The sequence below is a fragment of the Aulonocara stuartgranti genome (genome assembly GCF_965226115.1).
Source record: "Aulonocara stuartgranti genome assembly, chromosome: 22".
NCBI lineage: Eukaryota > Metazoa > Chordata > Actinopteri > Cichliformes > Cichlidae > Aulonocara > Aulonocara stuartgranti.
In genome coordinates this window covers 32,072,185-32,090,804 of record NC_138957.1, presented here as the reverse complement: position 1 = coordinate 32,090,804, position 18,620 = coordinate 32,072,185, and the positions used below count along the sequence as shown (strand labels likewise).

The 18,620-nt window shown below is 42.2% G+C and overlaps 1 protein-coding gene across 5 annotated transcripts in view; it reads left to right on the top strand.

Moving 5' to 3' along the window:
• col11a2 (collagen, type XI, alpha 2) overlaps positions 1-18,620 on the top strand; it is a 53,340-nt gene that overhangs the window by 14,412 nt on the left and 20,308 nt on the right. For 3 of the 5 annotated variants that reach the window (XM_082522096.1, XM_082522097.1, XM_082522098.1), the window contains exons 3-7: positions 10,413-10,574; positions 12,568-12,778; positions 12,975-13,137; positions 13,274-13,396; positions 16,865-17,731. In XM_082522096.1, coding sequence (XP_082378222.1) covers positions 10,413-10,574; positions 12,568-12,778; positions 12,975-13,137; positions 13,274-13,396; positions 16,865-17,731 — 1,526 coding nt within the window. The remainder of the gene's footprint in view (positions 1-10,412; positions 10,575-12,567; positions 12,779-12,974; positions 13,138-13,273; positions 13,397-16,864; positions 17,732-18,620) is intronic. The other 2 variants (XM_082522099.1, XM_082522100.1) reach the window with 2 other exon arrangements.

Here is an 18,620-nt window from a genome sequence, read left to right as displayed (position 1 = left end):
ATCGAACTGATATTGGTCGGAAAATATTGATCAGGTGATAAAGAGGTGTCCGATTCTGAATCTGAAAAAAAGAACGTATATTCTCGGGCATTCTGTCTTTCTCTATGACCATTAACGGCCTTTATCCATTTTAAAAATAATGCCTTCAAAGAAGCTGTTAATTTCCCATTCGTGGAATCTGTCTTCCTCTCTGCATTCAGACTTCTGACAGGTGTCATCATCTGTTCCTGTTACGAAACATACAGATATTTTTTTATTTGTTTGTTTTAATCTGATCAGTTTCTTTGTGATTTTCCTCCGATCTGAACTCTATGTGCTCTGTATTAACCTGACCTTGTTATCTAGAGTTCCGAATAGTTCTGACAGGATGGTGCTCATTTCTGTGCCCCTACCCGGAGTGGGGCATGAGATAAAACGGTACAAAGTCCTGTTTGGTAGTTTCTGATGAGCTTTGTCGAATAAAACATTTGGTTTGTTGGATTCTAGTATTTTTAGGGTTTTTTTCTTTTATTCTGACTAAATATTGGATTCAGTGTGCACTGGGCTACCAGCTGGAACCATATGAATGTGTTTACCAGTTCAGCCTGTGCACCAGTCCATCCATCACTGCCTCTGGTTGTTCAAAGAGGAGGGATTTCTGAGGGATCTCAATAAGACAAAGTGAACTTTATTCCCAGCCAACACCCGGCTGGTTTTCCAGGATTATTTTAGTTTGGGATTTTAAACTGTGGACTTCATGAAGGAATGATCCGTATGCGCTGCTGTTCCTTGATAGACCGCTAGTCGTCTCAAGTTATTTTTAACAGAATCCATTTATCCGCGTTTATAGTCTGGATTAGTTCAGCCAAAAATCGTGCATTTGATGCTTTTTAGTTTTACCTGAAAAGAAACTCTTTTTTTTAAAAGCGTGGCACAAAAAAGCTGTTTTAGCGCAAACTGCAACTATTTTCATAATAATAAAAAAATAGTTTTTCACTTTCTATTTGCGTTTTCATGAACTTTTATAATTTGAAGCAGTTGTTGCTTTGGACGTTAACAGGTTGGCTGTTGGCACAGTTGCAGCAGTTTACGGACCGCGGGGGCTTCTGTGGTATAACTCGCCTCCTCCACTGTATTCTTTGGCCGCGTTTCCAATTTCAGATTGCGAGAGGCGATTGCACCTTCCAGCCGTGTCCCGTGTGTATTTTGGAGGCGGGAGCCTGAGACATTTTTGCTTTTCATGAATAGGTTGTTATGCGGCGGAACAGCTCGGTCGTCGGGGTTCGGAATTGAAAGCGAGCAGTATCTGCGCGTGTGTGCGCGCTTTGTGCACTTGTGTTTACGTATGTGCGTCTGCAAGCTATGGCTGTTTGTGTCCAGCTCAGGGTGTGGAAACGTATGCCTCATCTGCATGAATGTGCCTCTGTGTGCAGCAGCCCGGGTAGGCTGTGAGCGCTTATACACCAAATCACAGGGTTTCGTTTGCTGGTAGGAAAAAAGTTTTATAATCACCTGCTCTGTGATAATGTCAGCGTGACGCAAGTAAAACACTCACGCGACCTCTCAGGTCTGTGCTGCGTGCGCGTGTGGGGGTTCCTGCTCGCACTGGCCCGGTGCACGGACTGTTGCGCGTTTCTGTGTGCGTGGTGTGGCTCAGCAGCAGATGTCAGAGTAAACTGTAACAGCGCCACACTGCGGCGGTGAAATGCAGATTCAGAGGGGTGAAGATGGTCTGAATCCCAGATGTTTGCTCTCAGATGTGTCCTGAGAGAATGAAGACGTCGCCATCACCCAGAGAGCAACACGCCCAGAAACACATGAAAGCAGAGTTTTGTTCAAAGAAGCAGAAATTCAGAGGCCAATATTTTCTTGACATGGATGTTCCTCAACCCCATTTCAAAGGCGACCGCTCCTCAAAGGGCAGTCTGTCTCACTCAGGCTAAACATAACATACTCTGCTCTCTCTCCTTCCCTCACTGCCAGTGAATAGAGCCACTCTATGTGGCGGTGGAGCAGGAGCCTGACAGCTCATTCTTGTGATTGAATGGAAGTGTGTGGTATTTCAGCCGCACGTGACTCAGTTTAGCAGCATTAACCCCGTGCCCTTGGTTTTCTCCTGCCCTGTCATCATGTTCCCCTGGGCCCCTGATGTGACACATCTATCCTCTTTCCTCTGTTGTACTTTTTTTGCACACTTTTCTCAGAGTTTTTACACTTGGACATCAGGACCCTTCCCCCATCAAATATCTACATTTTACATCCAACAGCCATCACTTTAAAAATGAGATAACGAGCTCTGTCTAACCACAGTGGGGAAAAACTTGCAGTTACAATATCTGGTTTCGTTTTTTCTCAGAGACTTTGTAAAACAGTAAACTTTCAGCTGACTTGTGCCCTAAGTTGAGCCTTGCAGGCAGTTCTCATGCACCCTCTCATTCCATGTCTACTTTTGGGATGAATAAATCTCCACCAGTGCTTAAATCTAAACCTAACCATATGTAATGTAAAGTGTCTTTGGTGGTAGAACACGACGTGTGAGAGCAGGTTGCCTGAAATGCACAGTTCAGGGCAAACACAGCCCATGTTCTTAATGCCTGTCAGAATGCCATCTAATAGCCAGCAGTTCAAAAACTATTAACAAAGTGGAAGCTGAACAGTGACACAGATATCACAGCGCAGCCTACACATGCACGGTTTCCTTTTCATCTTTAACACTTCCTGTGTTTCCTGGATTCGAGCCTCCACAGGTTGTCCTCACTCTTGGATTGATGCGTTATTGAATCCAGTATTGTAACAAAATGTGTGACACGCTGACCTACTCTCTCAGTCTAGACAAGATTAAAGCATGCATACGTCAAAGCTGAGATATGCTGAAACACTCTCAGGCCTCATTTCTAACTCACGACATCCCCTCAGACGGTGAATATTTGAAATCCTTTCTCAGACAAAACCACATTAGCACTGCAGACTGGAGCGAGCTGAAGATAGTTGGTCTCGTTTCCACAGTTTTATAGGTGATGATTTAGCGGTTTGTGCGTGGGGATAGTCGTTCTTGGGAGACATTCTGTTTGAGCAGAAGATGTGCAAGAACGACGTGAGAGCGTGCCAACTTTATAATGACAGGCTGTCTGTATAGGATGCTATTCCTAGTCACTGTTATTTTGCTGCTTCAAGGAAGTTGATGTGGGAGGGTATGGAGAGCAGCTGTGTGATTTTACATGTAATGTTAATGTACATCTTTTTTCCAGACATCAATGCTGTCTATGCATTTGAAAATAGTTTTAAATTGTGGCTTTAACCAGTTATGTTTTTAGACTTCACTGGAAAATGCTACCCTGAAGCATGAACGATGACAGAAAAGCACTTTGAAGGTTTTTGGGGCTTTACATTTTCTTAATGCAGTAACCACCAGCTGTCCCACTTAATCCTGCCTCTAAATCTGTTTGTCTTTATTGAGCTCACAGGTGGAGTGGCATTTATGGAGTTTATCCCAGCGTGTATTGTGTGGAAGACAGGGAAAGTCAGAGTTAGATCTTAATTCTATAATAACGACAGAATTTCTAGTATTCAGAGTCGATGTTTTCAGATTTACAGAGGTGTCTTCAGACTTTATCCCCTTCTTTCTTGGAGTTCTGAGGGTTGAATGCTTTAAATGTTGCAGTCCTGAAGGCATAATCTTCCCGCATAAGTAAGAATCTCAACACAACTTTACAACGAGTCAAAGTTCTCACGCATTCCCCCTGAAGTGGTGTTTACCCGCCGACGCCTCACATGTGTTCCTGCAGCTAAATTGTTGCCACAGAACACACGATGAGGGTGTGTGTGTGTGTGTGTGTGTGTGTGTGTGTGTGTGTGTGTGTGTGTGTGTGTGTGTGTGTGTGTGTGTTTGTTAGGGGATTTCCAACTGCTTACTGCTCCCATTCCTCTCTTTCTTATCGCCTCTTTGTCTGGTTCATTCTTACTTAAAGTGTTTGATTTATGGTAAATATATTATCTCTACTGTGGATAATTTCAGATCTGTGTTAGTTTACAGCATTTAAATGGTAAAATATAGATTGTGGGTAATGTGCAGTAGCAGTTTTCAGAAGGTCTCTCTGTGAAATGATCCAGTTTATGTGTGTGGAGTCTACAAACAGCTTTTATAACGAGAGAATTGTGTGAACCCACATGGACTGGCACTGATGCTCATTTTTCTTTCTCTGTTATAAAAGTGTTCAGTGTAACGAGTGCTTTTCAGTTAAAAGTGTAGATTGTGATGTGCGCTGTTCAGACTTGTGAAGAACATCCAGAGCTCAGCTGTGAAGGCCTCTCATTCAGCACAGGGGCACCAACGGTCTTAAGACTGCTGTCTAATTTGTGCCTTTTCTCTCTGTCTGCTCTGTGTGATAGTAAGTTACAGGGACTCACTCGTGACTGCCTCCTGCTCCGGGGCCTTCTGGTCCCGGGTAGGCCTTGTGGTGTCAGTAGTCACCCTCAGATCCAAACTGAGACTGCGGCCTGCAGCTTTGAAACCACACAAGACTCTGCATGATACACGTTGGCATCATCGGGGACGCACACGCAGACTGGCACAGACCACATAATGGCACACGGGGAGCTGCCGTACAGTAAATGTTGGCACTGCCCTGCAGTTACTTATAAACCACACGGAGACTGTGATTCATTAGTGCAGATACTCTAAACTTAGAGGCAGGTATTAAAAGCTGAAAACAAAGTATATGAGATTAAGTATAAAGACAAAGAGATGCTTTGTTTGTTTTCTCAAAGGAATGATTGGACTTACAGTACAGTTAACACTCACTGAGCGCTGACTTTAAAGGACCATCATAGATGACAGGATAAGCAAAGAAAGCAAAAGAGACGCCCTTTAAAATAAGACCAAGTTTAGTAGAAATGTTACGACCCGGCTCAAAAGCTGCAAAATAAAAAAAGGAGACGAATACCAGAGTGTTAGTGAGAAGAGGTTTTAGCTTAAAATGGCACAGCAGGCTGGCTGAACTGGCTGGTGCCACCAAGACAAAGACTAGTGAGCTCCTGGGAAGCTTGCCTCAGGTATGCTTTTATTCACACCTGAGTAGGCGTGGCCAATTATTACCAGCTGAACACATTGAGGAGATCAGGGGCTGCAGAGGAGCGTAACAACAAAGGTTTTTCTTATTTTCTTTCATATATGTACTGGTACAGTGGCAGATACTCATATTAAAAATAACATTATCATCTTCTACTTCAAATAACTTCACAAACTCGACTTGCTTTCTGGATCAGAGTAGGATGAATGGCAATAACTTGTATGTTTTAAGGGGATTAATTGTTCTTATTGAATTATGATATTCTTAATCCATGTGTGTTACCTCCAGTGTTAGTTGCTGACAGCAGAACAGACAGCAGCAGTTATCTGCTACTGTCTGTTCAGTTTCTTCTCTTTTTGGCCTCCTTCAGGTTTTCAGGGAGGATTTACTGACATCCGTGTGGTACAAAGGCGAGTCCTGCTTTGGTTTTCTCTCTTTCAGTTACAGATTGTGTCACATGGTGTAACATTTATGTTGCAAACAGCCACACACTGACTTACACCAAATAAATCATGTCAATTCAAATAACTCCCTTTCTACGGCACGGCTTCTCATAATGGATTTTCTGTCTGTATACACAGGCATTATAAATAAATCATAACTATAGAGCAGCATGTTGGAAATTATAACCTGGAGCCTGAGCTGCAAGCCTCCGTGGTCAGCAGGCTGGATGGAGACACAGCTGGTGATCACAGAACAAATTTTATGAGACAGTTTTTGAAAGTAGTTTTAATTTTTAATTTTTTAAAGAATTTTCTTATATGAGTGACTCTAAAGTGCTTATCTGTGTACATGTGTGTGTGTGTGTGTGTGTGTGTGTGTGTGTGTGTGTGTGTGTGTGTGTGTGTGTGTGTCCATTGTCAATATAGCACTTTTCTTGCTCTTTGTGTCCGACAACGTTGTAGTTGTGTAAAGGTGAAAGGTGAGAGGTCATAGTGTCAGCTGGAGTGTGTGTCTGGTATTTGGCACAGCTGTACCAGAAATACAAAGGGCATGCACACACACAGGCACACACACAGGCACACACACAGGCACACACACAAATAATCTTAGGCACAAAGCAGTGGAGAGGGAAGCAAGTGAACTCAGTCACCTGGTAAACCAGTTTCAACAAACAAAGCTACTGTGATATTTAATTTAATATTGATATTTAATATTTAACCCATAATTTTGTCTTTATTTCTTTTATTCTTTATTTTGATGTTTTAAACTTTTTAAACGTATCCAGAGTGTCCTTTGAGTCATTGTACGTCACGATAAACTCTAATCCAAGAAGCACTTGTACAGAATGAGTGGATGGATCGGACACGTGTCACTATGAGTCGCTTGTTACTAATGTTTAATATTTTTGGAGTTTTTTAAGGTCTTGTGCTCTTTATGAGGAATACAATGAGCTTAATTCCTTCTCTGCGCATGCTTTCCTCCCCAGTAATCCTCTTTCTGACGTTATGTGCAGACAGAGTTTAATCTGCGTGTCCAGCTGCTTTGTGTTTTCTGTTAAGTCAATGAAGCTGCTCGTTAGCAGAGTGTACCGACTCCTGTTAGCAGTTTATCTCACACTCCTGTGAGTGTGTCTGTTTGCACTGAGTGTGTACATGTAAACACATATGTGTGCTGGTGTGGCATGTGGGACTTCAACAGGCCTGACTGTGCTCATGTCACAGTTAGTTAAGTCTCTTTCGGCTCCATCTAGTGGTGACTCTGGGGAATTGCAGCAGTTGAAACCATGGAGGAGCTTATTGCAGTTTTAGCTGCACGAGTCATTTTACAGTGTGATCGCCACCCTGAGTATCACATGTGTTTCCTATCACAGTGGAAGAAGCTTGTGGTCTGCGTGTTTGGTCAGTTGTGGTTTGTGTGTAACTGGGTGGCTCCCAGTGTAACAGGGACAGGATTGTTTCAGTCGTGGGGCACCTGTTCAAAAATACATCTACTCCATGCTCCAGGCTCATTATACACTGAACAGCAAACCATTATTCCAGACTCGATGGTTTAAGGATAAAACACACAGACCGAGTCTGATAATCTTTTTAAAATATATTGTGGCAGTTTTCAGTTTCACTTAATAGACGTTTTCAGTGTTTACACTTGCTGTGTTCAAGATGATAGATAGAGATAGATAGATAGATAGATAGATAGATAGATAGATGTTCTCTAAAATTTCAGGCTGTCAGTAGGTATACCTGTACAGGCTACTGTAATGTGCTCTCAGGTGGCTGGGAGCCCCGTTTCCTGTCTTAATGACAGCAGAGTAATTAGCCCACATTTACATCAAAAGGCTGCAGCCATCTGTTAGCGCTTATGGTACGAACGAGCAAGGAACTGGGAAGAGGAAGGAGAGAGAAGTGAAGAAGGAGAGCTTGTGCCCCTCGGCCGTCTGTTTTCTTACCTTGTCTAATTTCATTTTTGCCACTCCTCGTCTCACGTATAGGTGCAATTTTCTCTGTGTGTAGCTCTGTGGCCCAGCGTGTTATTTTTGTGGGTGCGTTTTTGTCCTGATTGTGGTCCTTTAGGCAGGAAGGGCCCCGTCTGCAAATGTGAGCTGGACAGGGAGTCGGGAACAGAGCGGCACATTGTACTGGGCGTACTGGGGGAGCTCGGGGTGCAATCCGATCCAGTATCCTGCCATCACAGAACCAAGCTGTCTGCTGTCACACACACACACACACACACACCACTTTTGCCTGAACCTCTTCTCTGTCTTTTTGCTGCAAAGATCTGCAAAAGACTTCAAAGTTATGCAGATAAACAGATCAGCATCCTCCAGGTCCTGGAAAGTTTTTTAATTAAGGAAACTCCATTGAAAGTCAGGGAAAGTATGGAGCCTAGTTTTCTCCAGTTCGTTCTTTACCTCTTTTTACTTTATTATATCATGTACAGCTAGTGCCGTCGAGACACCTATGTCTGGAAATGAAAAATTAGAAAAGGCTAGAATTTTTTTATATTATTGAAGGACTCTTCTTCATATGTGTTTTCTGTTTTAACCTGTCTCATGTTTCCACTTTCACTAACTTCAAGCAGAGTGACGTTAATGGGCTGTGGTTGAGGAGCCAATATTAATGCACCGTTTGCTCTGTCTGAATAAATATTACAGTTTGTGGGCACGATCTCATAAACTGTGCCCCTGATAAACTGGGTGTCACCTAAACATATGCACCTCTGATGGGACGAGTGTGATTTGAGGAAACCACAGTGTAAACCTCATAAATGGCTGATAAACACAATAAACAGCCTCACAGTGTCACAGTACGAGCCGACTGTGGATCTTTATGTTTGACAGCAGCAGACAGGTGACACTGAGGATCTGTGCCAACTTAAAGTCATTTATGATGCTGATGTAGTCAAACTGTTTCTTTTTTCTGACTCTCTCATTCACACTTTGAATGTGAAACTTTACTCCTGATTCTGTCTTCGGAAGTCTGATGAACTTTGTGCCTGATCGTTAGTTTAGGAAACACATGTCTCACACTGTGCGGTGATTTTTCACTTCTCTGCTGTTCACATGTTTGGCTGTGATGTCCACAGTGGCAACAGTGGCCCTGAGTGAGTGCCCTGCTGTTATATGGTCCACTGTGCTTTTTAAACATGCTGAGGGTGGAATAATTACAGGTTGTCTATAAATAGGACGCTATTTGAAGTACGTGGAAATGACGGTTTATTAATGTGGCTGCAGGGTGAAAAAAAGTAAAAGAAACTTGTCATGTAGAAGATGATACATCTCAAAAAAGTTTTTTTTTCTGTCATTTTTTTGTACCAGAGAAACGTGTCAGTGATGCTGTAAGTTTATTATGAGAGGTGCCACAGCAGGGCTGGCTGTAAATGAGTTTAATTGGTTGTTAACAGTAAAGTAAGCTCAAACACAGAGAGGCTCGCCAACACTGAGGGAGGATGGAACTGCCTCACTTTAAAACCTCAGTGAGATATGCTTTATAATTAGACTTCACTGGGTTTTTATGCAGGCCAGTTGTTTTCACGCCTTGGCAGCACTTGTGCCATGTGTATTTATTATTCTATCTAAGTGGACAGCAGAGTACCCAGCAGCTCTGAGCATTTCATAAGAAACAAACTTCACTGTTATTTTTTTAAGTCTTTAAATGAGAATCATGTACATTTGTATATAATAAAAAACTTCTGGACCTGCTACAGTGACAGTATAACGTCTCCCTGATGCTGCCAACAAGCAGCCTTTTTAGGATTCAACACCAAGTATTATAAATATCAAACTATCCAGCCTTAAAACATGCCAATAATACAAATCAATACTTCAAAGATTCTGGTTTTAAGCAGAAATATTCCTGATGTACAGGGAGCAGCACTTCTGCTTCTGCTGTTACAGTTCTGTTTGTTAAAATTGATCATAAAGGGACTCACACCCTGAACCCCAGAGGTTCCTCAATGACACAGTGCCTTTGAGCAATGTGAGAAAGTCAGCCGCAGAAACAGACTGACTGACCTCCGATGTGGAGACGGGATGTGAGGCTGTGTGTGTGTGATTGTACGATGTTCAGGTATGTGTTGAATATTTGTCGAGCGAGCGCGTGCATTCCTGCGTGTACGTGTCAGGGGGGGACTGTGAAATGATTGTGTGGTGTCAGACAAATCTTCGTTTGACTCAGCGCGATCACGTCAACAGCCGCTTGTTTCAGCTGCTCGATAAGCGCGAGCAGAATAGACGCCACTGTCTACGCTCTGCATTAAACTGAGCTTTCCTGTACCTGCCCTGCACTGCTTCATATATGTGGCTTGGACCGCCGCCCGCTCGCTCTGACACAGGGCCTCCTTTCTTACATTAAACCTAAATGTACAGTGGCGGCCATTGTGGGCATCTGCTGGACCTGATCCTATATCACATTAGTGATTCGAGAACATTTGAGATCGACCTTTTTGATTCTCTGGGGAAAATTGCAAAGAATGACTGCAATGAAAAATAAAACTGCCCTTTTTTGTAAAATATTTGGTAATATTAAAAAGGTCTTTTCAGTTATTTCTATACAGCTTACAGGGTGGACAGCCTTCCAGAAAGCTATTAGAGGAAACAGCTGAACTTACAATATTTAGGTCTGCTGTGGAGTAATCGTTCAAGGTGTGAGGCTGTTTTTTTCTCACTCAAGAAAAAGAGTTAAGTACTCTGTGCAGAAAAAGCTGTAATTCAGATTTTATCTCTTTAGTTTCCATTGTTCTGAAAGCTCCACAGACCAGTTTGTGTTAATGATGACTGTGTGTAAGGTGCTGATTTAGAGTCATGTTGCAGTATTTCTAGCAACTAAACCATCAGCCTTAAGATTTTACTTGTTTACTTAGTGAACGTCACGTCTTAAAAATAACCGTAATGACTGTTTTCTTTGCTTGTTTCTTTGTCATTAGACCCGGTCGATGTGTTACGGGCTCTGCAGGTTCCCTCTCTCCCTGAGGGTGTGAAGAAGGTCCCTGGCTTCTGCACATCCCGTCGCTCCAGCAGCCCCGATCATGCTTTCCGCATCACCAAGAAGGCCCAGATCTCCGCACCCACCAAGCAGCTCTTCTCAGGTAGGCCTCCACCCGGCTGGGCGTCAAAGTGTTAGAGTCTTTGGGCTGACTGGTTTGTAAAGAGCCTCAAGAATTGTTTTTAACCTTATACACAACCCAATTGTTTTTTGTTGTTGTTTTACTTTACTTACTGAGGTGACTGACTTCTATAATATGATGTAAGAATAAAACGTAATGACATTATCAGAGGTATTCTCTCACACTTTTCTCAAGATGATTAAAGTAAAGCTGCAGAGTTCAGCCGTTCACGGGTGAATACACCTGATATGTCATCGATTCGGTTTACACGGTATTTTTCTTAAAAAATGCAAAATGGGTGCAACAATTTATTAAATGTGCAAACCTACATGCACAGTATGTATGAATATATGACACAAAAACAGCTTGAATATTTGATATGACTATCATTATTCTTCAACACAGTCTGAACTCTTAATTTAAGAAGTCTTTAGGACATTCAGAGCTCTCCTTCGGATGCTGTTCTCCGTTAAAGTGCATCCACGCTGCTTCGATAATGTTGAGTTCTGGGTTTATTCTGTCCAGGAATGCTTCACTGCTCCAGATAGTTTTCTTTTGACCGGTTACTTTCCTATTTTTTCACATCAAGGTTCACATCATGCAGTGATATATTTTTAGAAAGCAGCTCTTGTTGGTACAAAAATTTTAAGTCAAACTCTGTTATGTTTTTCAACTATTTCAAATGGGAACAAATTGAGTTTTGATGACAGTCTGGTGGTAACAAAGTGCCTGAGTTATTTTTAAACACAATTCTAGTTTATCCCACGAGTTTGGTGCCTTTTATACGCTTGAATGATTCACAGGTCAATTTAAAGTGGTTTAACAAACAAAAACATTCCTGTGAAAATGTTCGGATACAAGGAGATAAAAAGCATGACTTCCTGAAATCGTGCAGAACTTTTACTCGAGACTAGAAACTGAACAAATATGTCTCTTTGGCAACATCTAAAGAAGTGAAGGGAGATTTTTGCACAGTCCTGCAGAACAACAGCTTTTATTGTAAAGCATTTAAGGAATCTTTTAAAGTATGAACATTATAATTATATGTGTAAAAACATTTTAGGCCGAGAGTTAAATGTTGTGAAGAGACTGTTTGTTTTTTGTAATTCCTCATAGGTGCCATCCAAAGAAACAAACCCAGTCTGCATGCAGACAGAAAAAAGTATTTTTCTTTCGTTCATAAATGTGCCATAAATCTGATCGTGTAGAAAGTAATTCATCCATGTCGTGAAGTTTTGCATCTTATACCCAATGTTAGCTCAGAACAGCTTCTGTTGTAATAATTATCTTTGCTAGCTGTATCAATATTGCACAGTATTACCGCCATATAGCAGATCTTATCTTATTTTAATATTTCAGATTGTTTGGGGGAAAGGAATTTAACATTTAAGGTAGTATTATTTAAACCTGTCCCACCTCACAGTGTAAAAACAGCTTTGCATTTAATATTTACCATGAATTCCAGACAGGAAACCTGTAATTATCCTTACTGGTTGGTATCTGTTTGCACTGAGCTGCGTGGAGCAGCTGAGCCCTCTGCGTGATGCTCGTGGATATTAAGTATAATTATGTGTTTTCAGTGCAGGAGCAGAGTTAAAGTATGTGGAAAACCCACAACAAATTAACTTTAGAAGCTGCCTGACACCCCGGAGTGAGGGCAGAAAGGAGACGGTAGCACTTATGTGGCTGTGAATAAATCCTCAAAAGTCAAAGCTGATGTTCAGCCTTCTTTCTCCAGCTGTCATTATGTGATACACCATCTATGCCAGCTCCACATGGGATCAGAGCGTGACATTATGTAACCACTTCATGCTGACATGTGTATTTAATAAATTAAAGCTCTTCATTAGTGTTATTTTCACATTTCTACCACTTTCTGCCTCTATGTTTCTTTCCAGTCTGCACACCTGCTTCGTTCTTGTCATCTTTCCTCATCTACAAATATGGTTAATACTTCCCTCGCTCTCATCCTCAGGTCGTTTCCCGGAGAATTTCTCCGTCATGGCTCTGGTTAAAGCCCAGGCTGGCCTCCAGGCCTTCCTCCTCTCCATCTACAGCGAGCAGGGCGTCCAGCAGCTGGGTATCGAACTGGGACGTTCACCTGTTTTCCTGTACGAGGACCAGAGCGGCAAGCCAGCTCCCGAGGACTACCCACTCTTCAAAGGCGTCAACCTGGCTGATGGCAAGTCAGTAACCAGCAACAACAACCAGTTTGTGACCAGTTGAAATGACATGATTGTGGTGGTGTAAGTGTGAATGGGACCAGTGTTTGCTGTGTGGAAACTCAATATTATTTTTTGTGGGGTTGCTGATGGCTGTTTATTTAGGGCTGTTCTCACGTTGCTCATTGAATTGCCTGTGGTTCCTCCTCGTCGTCTGTAGGTGGCATCGCATTGCTTTCTCTGTTTCCAAGAAGAATGTGACACTGCTGCTGGACTGCAAGAAGAAGATGACCCGCCCTCTGCCCAGGGGCAACAAGGCAGTGGTTGACACCAATGGCATCACAGTGTTTGGAGCCCGCCTGCTGGACGAGGAGGTGTTCCAGGTGAGGAGCTCGATCAAGATAAACTGTGATGTTACTGACTGGGTGGCAACAAAGTTTCAGCAGGAAAATCACACGTTTGTTCGTGTTTTGGTCACAGGAACAAGTTCTAATTGTGTGTTTGTTTTTTCCTCCACAGGGAGACATCCAGCAGCTGATGATTGCCTCCAACCCTCAAGCTGCCTATGACTTCTGTGAACACTACAGCCCTGACTGTGACTCCCCTCTGCCCAAAACCCAAGCTCAGGACCCCAACACATACGTGAGTAACACCACAACAGAACAAGTCCAGAAACAGACATCAATTCATTAGTCATTTAATATCAAAAAATCTTCCCACAGTAACCTTTGTTAGAGTCGCATTCGTGGTGCTTTGTTAACACAAAGTAAATATAAAGTCCTGAGGAGGTTACAGCTCATTCACAAAACTGAGGGCTCGTCTGTAGCTCCGGTAAAAGATGCCCAAACAGAATCTCGGACTTTGTTTTGGATTTCTGTGACACTTCCTGTAGAAAGAAAACTTTTCACCGAATCCCAATAATTTAAATAAAAATGTATTTTGTAGCTATTGAAAGATAAAAAGCAGGAACAGGAGCGAAAACTGACCGGCCTGCTGAATGCTTACAATAAACTTTAAGCAGTCAGTGAATATCGCTGATCCTTGTGCAACATCCGCCTTAAGTGCAAAGTAGTCAAAATATCTCTGTTATATCCATCAGTTCCACTGCCTATGTTAAAGTTCTATCATTAGGATTATTAACTCTTTATTGTTTTTATTTATGTTACAACACAACATATTGAAAACATCTTGAGATCAGAAAAAAGTAAACAATATATTTTAAACCTTCTGGAAAAAGTTTTTAAGATTCTAAAAAGTCTAGCTGTCAAACTAAATCTACTAAAGTTCGTCTGAAAATGAAGTCCTCGGGTTCAGTTTGGGTCATCTGATGATGTCATCAAAGTGCTGCTCCCCCTTTCTGTCTTTCTCTCGCATCCTCGTCATCAGCAACAGTTTGTATCCATCCGCTTTCCTCCTCACCGCCACAGTCTGTGTCTCCCATTCGGTGACGTAAAGCAGAGGCGTTGTCATCGTCCCATCCCAGAGCTGTGATTTTACATTTTTTACACTTTTATGATTTTATGCTGTTGACTTTTTAGAGCAGTGGAACACAGAAAGGTAGGGGAATGAGGATGATACAAGCAAACATCAGTGTCTTTTGACATTTTTTATATATAATGAGTTGAAAGAAAAGGACCTGTTAGAACATAGAATTGTGTTAAATTCTGATTGGTTTTCAAGTATAAGAATTTGGCATCACGATGGCTTAAGGTGGAGCCTCTTTACTTACTGAGACTGGTTGTGCACGTTACATTAAGTACTATAGGCTTTGCAAGCTTACATTCATTAATTTCACTGTAAAACAAACTGATATTTGTGAGCTGGCAGTGACTGCATCGTCTGCATCCATCCAAAGTACACAGACTTTGTTTTAGAAGTTTGTCTGATGTTAAATCAGGATAAATTATCGGTCACTTCAGAGCTCCGACACTCCCAAACCCTGTCATGTTGATGCTGTTGAGATGACTTTTTCTTTTTTGGATGAATAGAAATCTCTGTGATTTTATTCATTGGCTTCCACTATTGCTTTGTTTTTGCTATTTTCTCATTCATCCAGATTCTTGTGTACCGACATATGTAAACACTTTTTGACACAGATTCTGATGAGTGGGAAAAAAGTCAAAGATTTGTGTTTTCTCATCATCCTGTTTCCTGTCTCCTACTGTTGTTTATTCCCCCCGTCCCCAATGCTGCATCACATACTCTTCATCTTAACCTTCATTTATCCCTACATGGCCTCTAAAACCTCTCTCAACCTCCCTGTGGAAATCTAAACTCCTCTTCATGCGTTCTTCCTCTCGCTTTCGCGTTCCTTCCATCTGTCTCAGTACTTTGATGAGGAGCAGGATGACCATGAATACCCTTATTATTATGAGGAAACAACAGGCATTGCCTCCTCCTCCGCGACCCCCTCTCCCCAACCTGGGGCCCCCAACCAACAGGTAAAGAGGGAGCGAGAGTGAAGGAAAACACGAGCAGGGTTTGTGGAAGGGAGGGAGAATGAGAGGGAGAGAGAGGCATTTAAACCATAACTGGCTCATAATCCATCCTGTATTATTAGGTTTACAAGTGCTGGGATGTAATCGAAATTTTCTTACACGATAAATTATTTGTTTTATTTTTGCCTCTCTCTCGCTCTGCGCTCATTACTCCACACCCCCTTTTTGTTTTATTACATCAGCTTCTCTCGTTAATGCAGACATGTGATTACCTCCATCCCCATCACACAGGATTATTTTTGTCATTTACATGTTGTCATATATGTTGTGTGTTCACATGTGGCCAGGTGGGGGCACTGGGGCAGTGAGGGTGCAGCTGTGTTGTTTTATTTAGGTTACAAATGATGTCAAACACCTTCAAAGGGAGATTTTTGAATGAATTGCTGTGAGATAAAGTTGATATTTATATGATTTCATAATCATATAAACTGGACTTTAAGAGAGCGTTAAGATATTTAAAATTCTTGGATTACAGTGATTACATGTTAGATTACAGATGCAGTGGATTTCATGTTTGTCATGTTACCAGATACTAGGTGTGGTTTGTCATACATTGGGTAATCAGCTTATTTCACTTACAGAAGCTTTCCTGTGATCGCTCACTACATGGAGTTTAATGACACACACAGTCTTTGATGTCCTGTTACTGTTTTGCATGATTACTTCATTGTCTGGGAGGATGTTACCGCATGCACCTACTGTGCTTCTGCACCAAAAGTTTCTACATCAACGTCTGTGTAAATACGAGAATGTCAGTGCACGTGATTGTGTTAGTAAATGCATTCATGGTTGTTCCCCTGACCTTTGTGAGGAGGGTATATTCCTCTGTTTTCTCTTCATAACGTATTTTTGTAGGCGATTGTTTGTGAATACAGTTTTGATTTGCATGTATTTTATTGTAGCAGCATGGTGGTTAGAGTCATTGATCTACACAACTTTACACATTGTGGTTTTATGTGACTAACACGCATTTGCATGCCAGACCGCCGTCCCTGCAACTTCTTTTGCATGACTAAACTGCAGCAGCCTTCTCTTACAGTTTGCTTGGTGCATTAATCACAACACAGCAGGTTTGGTATCAGCGTTATGTATGTTTGCGTGTACCTGTGTGTGTATGTGTGAGTGTTTTGCAGCCAGCTTTACCTGCCCCATCACGCTCTCAGTGCCTCTGCCAAACCACAGCCTCAGTTCTTATTAGCACGAAGATGCTGCTTTGTTATTTAGTATTGGGAATGGCATTATTGGAGAGATCAGCAAAAACAAACTCAAATAAATTGGTTCATAGACATGAAATATTTCATATTGTTTGGCCATCTTGGTGTAAATTCCATTTTTAATGCTTAAGTGGTGTCAGTGTACTTCTGTGCTGTATCCAGTAATGCCTGTACAGTCTCAGTAAATCATCCGAGCCTTAGCCATCTTTATGTCATTGTTTCTCAAAACATGCGTTCTTGTCTTTCTCTCTCCTTCTGTCATCCCTTGTTTGTGCTTTTCATCCCCCTCCCCATCTCCGTGTATCTTTGTCATCTTCTACTCTCTTTCATTGTCTTTGTCCATATTCACGTTTACATACAAAATAACATCTCAACCAAACAATAATCACGGCTATTAGAAGAAGGCAGTCACTGAAAAAACAGCACCTGCTAAACCCACACTTGTAAAATCCAAGCCCACTCCAGCTAAGCCCGTCAAGTCTGGATCATATAAACTCGTCATCAAGCCACCTATGCCCACCAAAGCTTCCAAGTCCTCCAAAGCAAAGCCCACTGCAGCAGACGTCCTCCTGTCTAAAATCAAACCAACCAAATCTAAGCCCACAGCTGCCCCAGCGAAGAATGGCAATGGCAAAACTGGCGCTGTGAAGAAAGCAAATGGTAATGCAAAAGCTACAACTGGAGCCAAACCAACACCTCAGGTCAAAGTAAATGGAAATGGCAATGGTAAGGTTGTAGCTGAGAAGAAAGCTCCTGTTACCTCGAAGGCTAGCAGCAATGTAAAAGTCACAACAGAGAAGAAAGCCAATGGAAACGGCAAAACGGCCACCGATGTTAAAGCAAAAGGTAACAGCAATGGTGGGGCTAAGGCTAATGGCAACCACAAAACTACAACAAAAATTCAAACAACTGTGGTCAAAGCCACCAAGGCACCTAAACCCACCAAAGCATCAAAACCAGGACCTACAAAATCTGCAGCCACCAAAGCTCCAAAAGTAAAAACCCAAAGCAAGGCAGACGTCAAAGACGTTAAAGCTGTGACCAAAGTCCCCCCGGTGAGCAAACGGGGGAATAACTTCGTCAGGGATTCCCCCCCGACGAAGTCAGTGGCAACATCTGCCCCAGTCCGACCGACTCCAGCCAGACCCACAAGAGTCAACAAAGTGCCGGATATAAAATCGCACAAACCTTTCCCACCGTTTGGCAACACAGCGCTGAGCGGAACTGGAGTCCCACCGAAGAAAGTTACCAACCGTTATCAGCAGGTACAGCAGGAGGCCGATGTTTGGGTTGGAACAGCCCGGGTCGTATGTCCCATCTTTCCAATCTCTTTTCCAGATCTTTCCATCATCCAGGATCTGCAGCAAAAGTTTTATGAAACCTCTTTTTTTTCCTGCTTTCTTTTGTGAATTCTTTGAACTTTCAGTAATTTTGATGCAAATCCTCGATGATGCAAAATCTGGCCTTCAGAATGGAAGCTGGTTCATACCAAGCTGTCTGTTCATATATCATATGATCTCCATGATCACACCAGCTTCCACATATGATATGGTACAGCGGTGCAAAGGGAAGCATGGCTAATCGAACGGTTTCACTGTTCTTTACTTCACTCCTACCTTCAAGCTGCTGAAACTGGATGTCAGAACATAAACGCACTCCAGCCCTCTGTTTCTTTCTTTCCGGGGAAACCTTTAACATACGGGTCTAATGAATGAGCATGGATTGCTATGGCACATAAATGCAACACATACTATCATATTTTACACACTTGCAACACATCAGACCTCCCTGTCACTCTGTCCTCTCTATGTTTTGGTTGTTTTTTGCGTACCTGTGTTTTCTCCCTGATCTCCGTCTCCCTGTCTGCTGTCATATTTTGTATCTCATGTGAGTTAAGCAGCTTCACAGAACTTTCCATTATGCTTTGCTTAAAATCAGAATTTCAGTAAATGTTCCATGCTGTGGAAAGCAGTGATTGACTTCACTGAATCGTGTTCTGTGAGGCTGTTAAATGGGGTTGTTTCACTGTTGTCTCATCCTGAGGTGAAACTAGTTCATCCCAGAGCATCATGTTATGATGTTTTCACCTGATGGGATGGCTAGAAGCTCTCAGTTCTACCACCAATACGATCATATTTCACCCTTTCTTAAGTC